At 45.8% G+C, this 12,412-nt stretch overlaps 1 protein-coding gene across 1 annotated transcript; it reads left to right on the forward strand.

Annotated features, from left to right (window-relative positions):
- Positions 1 to 329: 329 nt before the first annotated feature.
- Positions 330 to 12,248, forward strand: C1QTNF12 (C1q and TNF related 12). Its single transcript, XM_033079904.1, has 8 exons — positions 330 to 497; positions 3,509 to 3,628; positions 4,280 to 4,391; positions 5,627 to 5,799; positions 8,460 to 8,568; positions 9,767 to 9,857; positions 11,505 to 11,583; positions 12,124 to 12,248. Exons 1-8 carry the CDS (start codon positions 330 to 332, stop codon positions 12,220 to 12,222), a joined length of 951 nt encoding a protein of 316 aa, XP_032935795.1. The 3' UTR covers positions 12,223 to 12,248.
- Positions 12,249 to 12,412: the final 164 nt, after the last annotated feature.

Here is a 12,412-nt window from a genome sequence, read left to right on the forward strand (position 1 = left end):
GGACACAAATCCGGATTTTTTGGGACACAATTCTGGACTTTTGGGACACAAATCCAGATATTTTGGGACACAAATCCGGATTTTTGGGACACAGTTCTGGACTTTTGGGTCACAAATCCCGATTTTTCAGACACAAATCCGGATATTTTGGGACACAAATCCCAATTTTTCAGACACAAATCCCAATTTTTCGGACACAAATCCCAATTTTAGGAACACAAATCCCACTTTTTAAGACACAAATCCCAATTTTTCAGACACAAATCCGGATTTTTGGACACAAATCCATATTTTCAGGACACAAATCCCGATTTTTGGGTTTCCCGGCCATGCCGCCCCGGCGCTGGCTGCGGCTGCTGCTGCTGCTCCAGCTGTGGCTCCAGCTGTGGCTCCAGCTGTGCCCCCGCGCGGCGGCCGCGGCCGGGAGGGGCAGGAAGGGCAGGAAGGAGCCCCCGGAGCCCCTGAACGCCTCCCTGGCCACCGGCCACGAGCCACAGGTGGGTCCCAATCCATTCTTTAATTCGTTTTTTGAATTAATTTTTTGATTTCACCACGCTGGGAATAACACAGAACTTCCAGGGAGTTGTTCAGAATTTTTTGGGATCGGTCATGGGATTTTTGGGAATTGGAGATTTCACAGCAAGTTTTGGGGTTGGGAGAGGGAAGAGAATCTGGGAAGAGCAGAAAACTTCCAGGGATTTGTTCAGAACCCTTTGGGGTGAACGTTTAATGGGATTTTTGAGAATAGCAGATGAATTTGGGGAATTCAGAGCGGGTTTTGGGATTGGGAGCAGGAAAGGAATCTGGGAAGAGCAGAGAACTTCCAGAGAGTTTTCAGAACCCTTTAGGATGAACATTTAATGGGATTTTTTGGAATTACAGGGGATTTGGGGAATTCAGAGCAGGTTTTGGGGTTGGGAGCAGGAAAGGAATCTGGGAAGAGCAGAGAACTTCTTGTTCAGATTTTTTTTGGGATCGCTCGTGGGATTTTTGGGAATTGGGTTTTGGGAGAGGGAAGAGCAGTGAGAAAACTTCCAGGGATTTGTTCAGAATGCTTTAGGATATTTCCTTGGGATTTTTGGGAATAGCAGAGGGATTTAGGGAATTCACAGCAGGTTTTAGGGTTGGGAGAGGGAAGAGAAACTGGAAACAGCAGAGAACTTCCAGGGAGTTGTTCAGAATTTTTTGGGATTGGTCGTGGGATTTTTGGGAATTGGAGATTTCACAGCAAGTTTTGGGGTTGGGAGAGAGAAGAGAATCTGGGAAGAGCAGAAAACTTCCAGAGAGTTTTCAGAACCCTTTAGGATGAACATTTAATGGGATTTTTGGGAATCCTAGAGGGATTTGGGGAATTCAGAGCGGGTTTTGGGGTTGGGAGCAGGAAAGGAATCTGGGAAGAGCAGAGAACTTCTTGTTCAGATTTTTTTTGGGATCGCTCGTGGGATTTTTGGGAATTGGGTTTTGGGAGAGGGAAGAGCAGTGAGAAAACTTCCAGGGATTTGTTCAGAACCTTTTAGGATATTTCCTTGGGATTTTTGGGAATCCCAGAGGGATTTAGGGAATTCAGAGCAGGTTTTGGGGTTGGGAGAGGGAAGGGAATCTGGGAAGAGCAGAGAACTTCCAGGGAGTTTTCAGAACCCTTTAGGATGAACATTTTATGGGATTTTTGGGAATCCCAGAGGGGTTTGGGGAATTCACAGCAGGTTTTGGGGTTGGGAGAGGGAAGGGCAGTGAGGAAACTCCCAGGGAGTTTTCAGAATCCTTTGGGATGAACATTTTATGGGATTTTTGGGAACAGGGAATTCAGAGCAGGTTTTGGGATTGGGAGCAGGAAGGGAGATGAGGAGAGAGGGAACTCCCAACACCCCCAGGGCTCGGTGCCACCCTGGTGACACAGAAATGTCCCCAGAGGTGACACAGAAATGTCCCCTGTCCCCATGGGGTGACCTCAGGGCCATCAGGCCTGGCAGTTGCCGTGGCAACCAGGGGACAAGCCCGGAATCGGGGCCTGGCCACCAACGATCCACAAATTTGGGAACAATTGTGCTGCCCCCAGTAATTGGTTCAGCTTGGGCAGCTTTGGGGCTGCAAAACCCTTCAGCTCCATGAAAATTCCCATTAAAAACAAAAATTCCCCATGAAATTCCCATTTCCCATCGATTTCCCCTAAAAATCCGTTTTTTTCCTGTGGGTTTTTTGGGATGTGCTGCAGGGTTCTGTGGCCACACTGAATTTTTTAGGATCTCCCAATTTATCCTGGAATTCATTTGGCTGGATTGGGAAATTTTTGTTAATTTGGCTGCTCTGGGATCACCTTCGAGGTCACTGGAGTGCAAAGTTAAAGTGACTGAACTTAATTCCCTTAATTAAAAAATCTCTTCTATCCAGAATTTATCCAGAAAGGATCCAAATCACAGAATTTATTTAGAAAGAATCCAAATCCAGAATTTATTTAGAAGGAATCCAAATCCAGAATTTATTCAGAAATTATAAAAAGCCATAATTCTATCCAGAAAGGATCCAATTACAGTTTTTTCCGGAATATATATAGATCCAGACTTTATCCAGAAAGGATCCAAATCCAGAATTTATCTAGAAGGAATCCAAATCCAGAATTTATTTAGAAGGGAGCAAAATCCAGAATTTATTTAGAAGGAATCAAAATCCAGGATTTATTTAGAAGAGATACAAATCTAGAATTTATTTAGAAGGAATCCAAATCCAGAATTTATTTAGAAGGGATCCAAATCTGGAACTTATCCAGAAAGATCTCTGAGGGATTTTCAGAGCTCTTGGCTCCTCCTGGTCCCTCAAGGATTCCCTCAATGTCCCCTGAAAGCAGCAAGATCAACCTGGGCTGGATTTTTACATCCTCTGAATATCTGGGAAGGTTTTCCATGGAATTTCAGAGCAATGGGAGAGTCAGCAGCTGGAAAAAGAGATCTGAAGGAATTTTTTTATTTGCATCTTCTGAATATCTGGGAAGGTTTTCCATGGAATTTCCAAGCAATGGGAGAGTCAGCAGCTGGAAAAAGAGATCTGAGGGATTTTAGATTTGCATTCCCTGAGGATCTGGGAATTTTTTCCATGGAATTTCAGAGGAATGGGAGAGTCAGCAGTTGGAAAAAGAGATCTGAAGGAATTTTGGATTTGCATCCTCTGGATATCTGGGAATTTTTTCCATGGAATTTCAGAGGAATGGGAGTCCCAGCAGTCGGAAAAATAGATCTGAAGGATTTTAGATTTCCATCCCCTGAACATCTAGGTCAGTTTTCCATGGAATTTCAGGGCAATGGGAGAGTCAGAAGCTGGAAAAAGAGATGTGAGGGATTTTTAGATTTGCATCTCCTGAACATGTAGGTCGGTTTTCCATGGAATTTCAGAGCAATGGGAGTCCCAGCAGTAGGAAAAAGAGATCTGAAGGATTTTAGATTTCCATCCCCTGAGGATCTGGGTATTTTTTCCATGGAATTCCAAGCAGTTCCATCTCATGCTGGTGTCCCCCCAGCTCCTGGAGCCCCCGGAGCCGCGGATCGCGGATCCCCGCAGGACCTGGATCTCCTTCGTGCACCGCCCCGACGACGGCGGCCACGCCAAGAGGAAATGCAAAGGCAAAGACAAGAAATTGGTAGGATTTGAACTCCCCGTGTCCCATGGCTTCCCTTCCTGCTGCTCATCCTCAGCGTTCCAGAGAAAGCTGAATTTCCAATTTTTTATGTTTAATTTCTTGGGTTTTTTTGAGAAGTTTGAGCCTTCTTGCTCTGGGAGAGGAGAGGTGGGAATTTTGAACTCTCTTGAAGTGTTTTTTTTGGGTTATTTTCATCCCCAGCCCAGAGAAAGCTGAATTTCCAATTTTTTGTGTATAATTTCTCAATTTTTGGAGAAGTTTGAGTCTTCTTGTTTTGGGAAAGAAGAGGTGGGAATTTTGAACTCCCTTGAAGCCTTTTCTTTGGGTTATTTTCCCTCTCAGTAAAAATAAAATCCATCTTTTTTATCCTTCCAAGAGATAAAGTCCAAGCATCCCAAAGTATAAACCAATCAAGGTGTGGACAAGCAGTTTATTTCAAATTAAATTGATTTCAAATTAATGATCTGAGTGACGCTGGATCACTTCCCATTTGCTGCTTGGGCAATCTTGGATTCTTTGAATGATTTTCCCTCCTCAAAGATAATTTGAGGAATCCCAGGGATTTTCTGGGAGCACAACCCCTCACTTTTGCTGATGCCAGTGCAATTCTCAAGTTTTAATCCCGAATTTTCCTTTTTTTTGTTCTCTCAGCGAGGCCTGGTTGGGCCTCCAGGGCCTCCTGGGCCTCAGGGCCCGCCGGGAGCTCCTGGGGCTGAAGTCACCAGGGAATTTCTTCTGCAGGAATTCAAGGAGATCTTAAAAGGTAAAAGATTTTAAAAGATTTTAAATGGATATTAAAGGTTGAGAGAGCTTTGTTTTGGTGAAGCACCAGGAGAAATCCTCACCCTAAACCATTCCTCCGGCAACCAAAAATGTTCCCCCGGTGTTGCCGGGTTTAAAATTGAAGATCCAAGTGCAGAATTCTGAGCAAACATTAATGGTTCACAGGCCAGGCCTTTAAATGAAGATTTTATTTTGTTTCATTTCATTTTATTGCCCTTTTCCCCTCAGAAGCCATGGAGCACCGAGCAGCCCTGGTGGTTCCAGCCCAACCTTGCTAGGCCAGGCCCTTAAATTGGGTTTTATTTCTTTTCATTTCATTTTATTGCCCTTTCCCCTCAGAAACCATGGAGCACTGAGCAGCCCTGGTGGTTCCATCTCACCCCAGCCAGCTGCCCACCTAAAATTAAGATTTTATTCCCTTTTATTTCATTTTATTGCCCTTTTCCCTCAGAAGCCATGGAGCACTGAGCAGTCGTGGCCATTTCGGCCCAGCCACTGCTAGGCCATAAATGAAGTTTTAGATTAATTTTATTTAATTTATCTTCCTTTTTCCCTCAGAAGCCATGGAACACTGAGCTTCCCTGGTCATCCCATCCCACCCCAGCCAGCTCCTCCCCCTTAAATAATGATTTTATTTAATTTTATTTGATTATATCTCCCTTTCCCCTCAGAAGCCATGGAGCACCGAGCCTCCCTGGCCCTCCCCAGCTGGCTGCCCACCTAAAATTAAGATTTTATTTAATTTTATTTGATTTTATCTCCTTTTCCCTCAGAAGCCATGGAGCACCGAGCCTCCCTGGCAGTCCCATCCCACCCCAACCAGGTCCTTCCCCATAAATAATGATTTAATTTAATTTTATTTAATTTTATCTCCCTTTTCCCTCAGAAGCCATGGAGCACCGAGCCTCCCTGGCCCTCCCCAGCCTGCTGCCCACCTAAAATTAAGATTTTATTTAATTTTATTTAATTTTATCTCCCTTTTCCCTCAGAAACCATGGAACACCAAGCACCCATGGCGGTCCCAGTCCACCCCAGCCAGCTCCTTCCCTTTAAACAATGATTTTACTTAATTCTATTTAATTTTATATGATTTTATCTCCCTTTTCCCTCAGAAGCCATGGAGCAGCGAGCCTCCCCGGCCCTCCCCAGCTTGCTGCCCACCTAAAATAAAGATTTTATTTAATTTTATTTAATTTTATCTCCCTTTTCCCTCAGAAGCCATGGAGCAGCGAGCCTCCCTGGCCCTCCCCAGCCCGCTGCCCCCGCTGCTGCTGTCGCTGCCGGAGCCGCGGCCGCCGCGGCGCCTGGACGAGGCGTTCCACTGCCAGCTCAAGGGACACGTGCTGGTGGACAAGAAGACCCTGGTGGAGCTGCAGAATTTCCAGTCGGTGAGAGAGGAACTCCAGAGCTCCCTGCTCGGCCCTCTGGGGCTTCCTGGTTCAGAACTGCTCGTGGGATGAAAGGAGAGAAAAATCCAGGAGGGAATGTCCAAAGGATCCATCTTGGATCTCCTTTAAAATCCATTATCCCAAAGGTTCTGCCACTGGTGGATCCACCTTGGATCCTCTTTTTAAATCCATTTTCTACAGGTTCCATCATTGATGGATCCACCCTGGATTTCCTTTTTAAATCTGATATTCCACAGGTTCTATCATTTATGGATCCATCTTGGATCTAATTTTTTAATCTGATATTCCAGAGGTTTTATCACTGGTGGATCCACCTTGGATCCCCTTTTAAAATCTGATATTCCACAGGTTCTATCACTTATGGATCCATCTTGGATCTAATTTTTAAATCTGATATTCCAGAGGTTTTATCACTGATGGATCCACCTTGGGTTCCCTTTTTAAATCCATTTTCCACAGGTTCCGTCATTGATGGATCCACCCTGGATTCCATTTTTAAATCTGATATTCCACAGATTCAGCTTGGATCTAACTTTTAAATAACCTTGGATCTAACTTTTAAATCTGATATTCCAGAGGTTCTATTGCAGATGGATCCATCTTGGATTATTTTTTTAAATCCATTTTTCCAGAGGTTCCATCACTGATGGATCCACTCTGGATTCCCTTTTAAAATCAATTTTTCCACATGTTCTATCACTTGGATCCATCCATGGATTCCTTTTAAAAATCCATTTTTCCAGAGGTTCTGTCACTTATGGATCCATCTTGGATCTCATTTTAAAATCTGATATTCCAGACATTCTAACCCTGATGGATCCACCTTGGATCCCCTTTTTTAAAATCCATTTTCCTGAGATATTTTCCATACTTCCCAGCATGAAACTAAGAATCAAACCCAAATAATGATTTGATAATTGACTTTTTGTTGATTTTGGGCTCCCTGAGGCCCTCGGGGGCGTTTTGGGAGGTGACAGGAAGGGCTTGAGGAGGGAATGTGACAGGGACAATCCTGCCCTCGGGGATGTTTTCCTGCTGGCACTGCTGCAGTGTTTATTCCCTACAGAAAACGCATTCCTGGATTTCCCCCAAACTTTTTGGCAGGCAGGCAGGATCAGCCCTGAGGCGTGGGCAGGGCTGGAGGCAGAGCTGCTGCCTCATTAATTAGCAGGGAAAATGGGACTAATTAAGGCATCCGTGCTTCCCATGCCTCAGGGCTGGGGTGCCCAACTCCTTCTGAATTTTGAATTTTGAATTTTTCCTGGCTCGGGGCTGCTGAGGGAGGCTCTGGATGCCAAAGCAGCCCGGGACAAGAAATGTCTGGTTCTGGCTTGTGCCCTCTGGAAAGGGGAATTCAGAGCCAGGAGCAGCAGGGGTGGATGTGGGATCAGCACAGGGATTTGGGATCAGCACAGGGATTTGGGATCAGCACTGGGATTTGGGAGCAGAACAGGGATTTGGGATCAACACAGGGATTTGGAATCAGCATAGAGATTTGGGATCAGCACATGGATTTGGGAGCAGGACAGGGATTTGGGAGCAGGACAGGGATTTGGGATCAGCACTGGGATTTGGGAACAGCACTGGGATTTGGGATCAGCACTGGGATTTGGGATCAGCACATGGATTTGGGATCAGCACAGGAATTTGGGATCAGGACAGGGATTTGGGAGCAGCACAGGGATTTGGGAGCAGCACAGGGATTTGGGATCAGCACTGGGATTTGGGAACTGCACAGAGATTTGGGATCAGCACAGGAATTTGGGATCAGGACAGGGATTTGGGAGCAGCACAGGGATTTGGGATCAGGACAGGGATTTGGGAGCAGTACAGGGATTTGGGATCAGCCTGGGGATTTGGGAGCAGCACAGGGGTTTGGGATCAGCATAGGGATTTGGGAGCAGCACAGGGATTTGGGATCAGCACAGGGATGTGGGAGCAGAACAGGGATTTGGGATCAGCACAGAGATTTGGGAGCAGGACAGGGATCTGGGATCAGCACAGGGATTTGGGAGCAGCACAGGGATTTGGGATCAGCCTGGGGATTTGGGATCAGCACAGGGATTTGGGAGCAGCACTGGGATTTGGGAGCAGAACAGGGATTTGGGATCAGCACAGGGATTTGGAATCAGCACATGGATTTGGGAGCAGGACAGGGATTTGGGAGCAGGACAGGGATTTGGGAGCAGCACAGGGATTTGGGAGCAGCACTGGGATTTGGGAGCAGCACAGGGATTTGGGGTCAGCACTGGGATTTGGGAGCAGCACAGGGATTTGGGATCAGCACAGGGATTTGGGAGCTGCACTGGGATTTGGGGTCAGCACTGGGATTTGGGAGCAGCACAGGGATTTGGGATCAGCACAGGGATTTGGGAGCTGCACTGGGATTTGGGAGCAGCACAGGGATTTGGGATCAGCACTGGGATTTGGGAGCTGCACAGGGATTTGGGATCAGCACAGGGATTTGGGATCAGCCTGGGGATTTGGGAGCAGCACTGGGATTTGGGGTCAGCACAGGGATTTGGGAGCTGCACTGGGATTTGGAATCAGCCCAGGGATGGATTTGGGGTCACCCCAGGGATGGATCTGGGTTCCCCCCAGGATTTGGGCTCAGCCCCAGCTGTGTTTTGTCCCCACAGCCCCTGGCCAAGGGCGCGTTCCTGCGGGGCTCGGGGCTGAACTTGGCCACCGGCCGCTTCACGGCGCCCGTGGGGGGCATCTACCAGTTCTCAGCCAACATCCACATCGGTGAGTGCCAGGGACTGGGCACCTGGGGACATGGAAAAACCTGGAAAAACCTGGATATGGCCCTGGGGAACCCCTGGATTTCCTTTTAAATTTATTGTTCCAGATGTTCTATCACTGGTGGATCCATCTTGGATCCTCTTTATACATCCATTTTTCCAGAGGTTCTGCCCTGATAGATCCATCTTGGATTCCCTTTTTAAATCCTTTATCCCAGATGTTCTATCACTGATGGATCCATCCATGGATTCATTTTTAAAATCCATTTTTCCAGAGCTTCTGCCCTGATGAATCCACCTTGGATTCCCTTTCTAAATACATTTTTCCAGAGGTTCTGTCCTGGTAGATCCATCTTGGATTCCCTTTTAAAAATCAATTTTTCCAGAGGTTCTGCCCTGATGGATCCAGCTGGAAACCCCTTTTTTAACCTGATATTCCAGAGGTTCCATCACTGGATTCCCTTTTAAAATCCATTTTTCCAGATGTTCCATCCCTGATGGACTCACCCTGGATTCTTTTTTAAAATCCATTTTCCAGAGGTTCTATCACTGATGGATCCATCCACAGATTCATTTTTAAAATCCAGTTTTTCCAGAGGTTCTGCCCTTCTAGATCCACCTTGGATCCTTTTTTAAATCCATTTTTCCAGAGCTTCTGCCCTGATGAATCCACCTTGGATTCCCTTTTTAAATACATTTTTCTAGAGGTTCTGCCCTGATGAATCCATTTTGGATTCCCTTTTAAAATCCATTTTTCCAGAGGTTCTCCCTTGCTAGATCCACCTTGGATCCCTTTTCAAAATCAATTTTTCCAGAGCTTCTGCCCTAATAAATTCACCTTGGATCCTCTTTTAAAATCAATTTTTCCAGAGGTTCTATCACTGATGGATCCATCTTGGATCTCCTTTTAAAATCCATTATCCCAGATGTTCTATCCCTGATGGATTCACCCTGGATTATTTTTTAAAATCCATTTTTCCAGACATTCCACCCCTGATGAATCCATCTCGGATTCCCTTTTAAATCCATTTTTCCAGAGTTTCTCCCCTGCTGGATCCCTTTGCTTTGTCTCCATGGGATCTGCAACAATTCTGTCCCCTTCTGCACCTCCAACCCCAGGATTTTTTGGGAATCCTGACCCTTTTTGTGCTGTTTTTGCCAGACCACAGAATCCTGACCCTTTTTTGTGCTGTTTTTACCAGACCACAGCGAGCTGAAGAGCCGGGGGCAGCTGCGGGCGCGGGACAGCGTGCGGGTGTTGATCTGCATCGAGTCCCTGTGCCACCGCCACACGTGAGTGCAGGGCTGGGCTCCTGTCCCCAAAGTTCAGAGGTTTTGGATGTGCCACCCAATTCTAGAAATTATTTCCCTCATATTTTTAGTATTTCTGAGCATTTTACCAAATTTTAGAAATTATCTTCCTCAAAGGTTCAGAAGTTCTGAATGTTTCACCCAGAATTTTCAGGGTGGATTCAGGACACATTCCAGAATTTTCAGGTGGATTTAGGACAGATCCCACAATGATCAGGATGGATTTAGGACACATTCCAGAGTTTTCAGGATGGATCTGGGACAGATCCCAGAGATCAGGATGGATTTGGGAGAGATTCCTGAATTTTCAGGATGGATTTGGCAGAAATTCCTGAATGTTCAGGATGGATTTGGGACAGATCCCTGAGAGATCAGGATGGATTTGGGAGAGATTCCTGAATTTCAGAATGGATTTGGGAGAGATCTCTGAATTTTCAGGATGGATTTGGGAGAGATCCCAGAGATCTCAGGATGGATTTGGGAGAGATTCCTGAATTTTCAGGATGGATTTGGGAGATCCCACAATGATCACGATGGATTTGGAAGATCCCAAGATTTCAGGATGGATTTAAGACAGATCCTGCATTTTCAGGATGGATTTGAGACAAATCCCAAAGTTTCAGGATGGATTTAGGAGATCCCAAAGTGATCAGGATGGATTTGGGAGAGATTCCACCCAGAATTTTCAGGATGGATTTATGAGAGATCCCAGAACAATCCCAATGGATTTGCGAGAGATCCCATCCAGAGTTCCAGGACAGATTTAGGACAGATCTCTGAATTTTCAGGACAGATTTAGGACAGATCCCAGAGTTTCGGGATGGATTTAGAACAGATCCCAGAGTTTCAGGATGGATTTGGGAGATCCCAGAGTTTCAGGATGGATTTAGGACAGATCCCAGAGTTTCAGGATGGATTTAGGACAGATCTCTGAATTTTCAGGACAGATTTAGGACAGATCCCAAAGTTTCAGGATGGATTTAGAACAGATCCCAGAGTCTCAGGATGGATTTAGGACAGATCCCAGAGTTCCAGGATGGATTTATGACAGATCCCAGAGTTCCAGGACAGATTTAGGACAGATCCCTGAATTTTCAGGATGGATTTAGGACAGATCCCAAAGTTTCAGGATGGATTTAGGACAGATCCCAGAATTTTCAGGATGGATTTAGGACAGATCCCAGTGCAGCAGAGCGAGGCTGGGATGGATTCAGGATCTGGCAGCAGGGACAGGAACCTGCCTGGGCTCATCCCTGTGGAATTTCCCGGGAATGGCAGCGCCCCTCACCCATCCATCCCTGCTGGAAAAGCCCCGGGGCTTTGGGAGCAGCCCTGGAAATTTGGGATGGAGCAGAGGAGGGGGAGGATTTGGGCAGGATGTGACACAAACCCAGCTGAGCAGCTCCCAAATTTTTTTATTTTTTTTTTTCCTGGGGATAAAACACGTTGGAACTTGCAGGGTTTCATCACTGGAATTTAAAAAAAATTTTAAAAGAGGAATTTAATAGGGAAAACAAGGCTCAAAATTCACCTTTTTGCTCCCAGTGTTCTGATTTCCAGGGTCACTGAGGGGTGATTGTCCTTCCCACACCCAACTGGGGGCTTTATTCTGATTATTTCTCATTTTAGCTCCCTGGAAGTCATTGCTGGGCTGGAGAGCAACAGCAAAATCTTCACCATTTATGTCCATGGCTTGCTGCAGCTGCAGGTGAGGCCCTGAGATTTGGGAATTTCTGCCCTGATCAATAACCCATAATCAATAACCCATGGTCAATCCCCCAGGCAGGTCAGTACACCTCCATCTGATCACTACCCAATAATCAATAATCAATCCCCAATAATCAATAATCAATCCCCCAGGCAGGTCAGTACACCTCCATCTGACCAATCCCCAATAATCAATCCCCGATCAATAATCAATAATCAATCCCCAGGCAGGTCAGTACATCTCCATCTGATCAATCCCCAATAATCAATAATCAATAATCAATAATCAATCTCCAGGCAGGTCAGTACACCTCCATCTGATCAGTATCCAATAATCAATAATCAATAATCAATAATCAATCCCCAGGCAGGTCAGTACACCTCCATCTGATCAATCCCCCGTAATCAATAATCATAATCAATAATCAATAATCAATAATCAATAATCAATCCCCAGGCAGGTCAGTACACCTCCATCTGATCAATCCCCAATAATTAATAATCAATAATCAATAATCAATAATCAATAATCAATCCCCAGGCAGGTCAGTACACCTCCATCTTCGTGGACAACGGCGCCGGCGCCGCCATCACCGTGCAGACGGGCTCGGATTTCATGGGGATGCTGATGGGAGCCTAGAGCGACCCCAAATTCACAAAATCCCAAATCCCCAAATCCCAAATTTACAAATCCCCAAAATCCCAAAATCAAAAACCCCAAACCCCAAATCCCCACATTTCTCAGACTCCCCAAAATCCCACAATCCCAAATTCCCAAAATCCCCAACCCCAAACTACCCAACCCCCAAATACCAAATTCCCAAATCCCC

Source organism: Catharus ustulatus, chromosome 24, assembly GCF_009819885.2.
Source record: "Catharus ustulatus isolate bCatUst1 chromosome 24, bCatUst1.pri.v2, whole genome shotgun sequence".
Classification (NCBI taxonomy): domain Eukaryota; kingdom Metazoa; phylum Chordata; class Aves; order Passeriformes; family Turdidae; genus Catharus; species Catharus ustulatus.

Bases quoted from the DNA above. Each gene is read 5' to 3' on its own strand.
- C1QTNF12 (XM_033079904.1), top strand. From the start codon at position 330: ATGCCGCCCCGGCGCTGGCTGCGGCTGCTGCTGCTGCTCCAGCTGTGG. The intron at 4,392-5,626 runs GTAAAAGATTTT...CTTTTCCCTCAG, and splicing joins ATTCAAGGAGATCTTAAAAG to AAGCCATGGAGCAGCGAGCC. The intron at 5,800-8,459 runs GTGAGAGAGGAA...TTGTCCCCACAG, and splicing joins AGCTGCAGAATTTCCAGTCG to CCCCTGGCCAAGGGCGCGTT.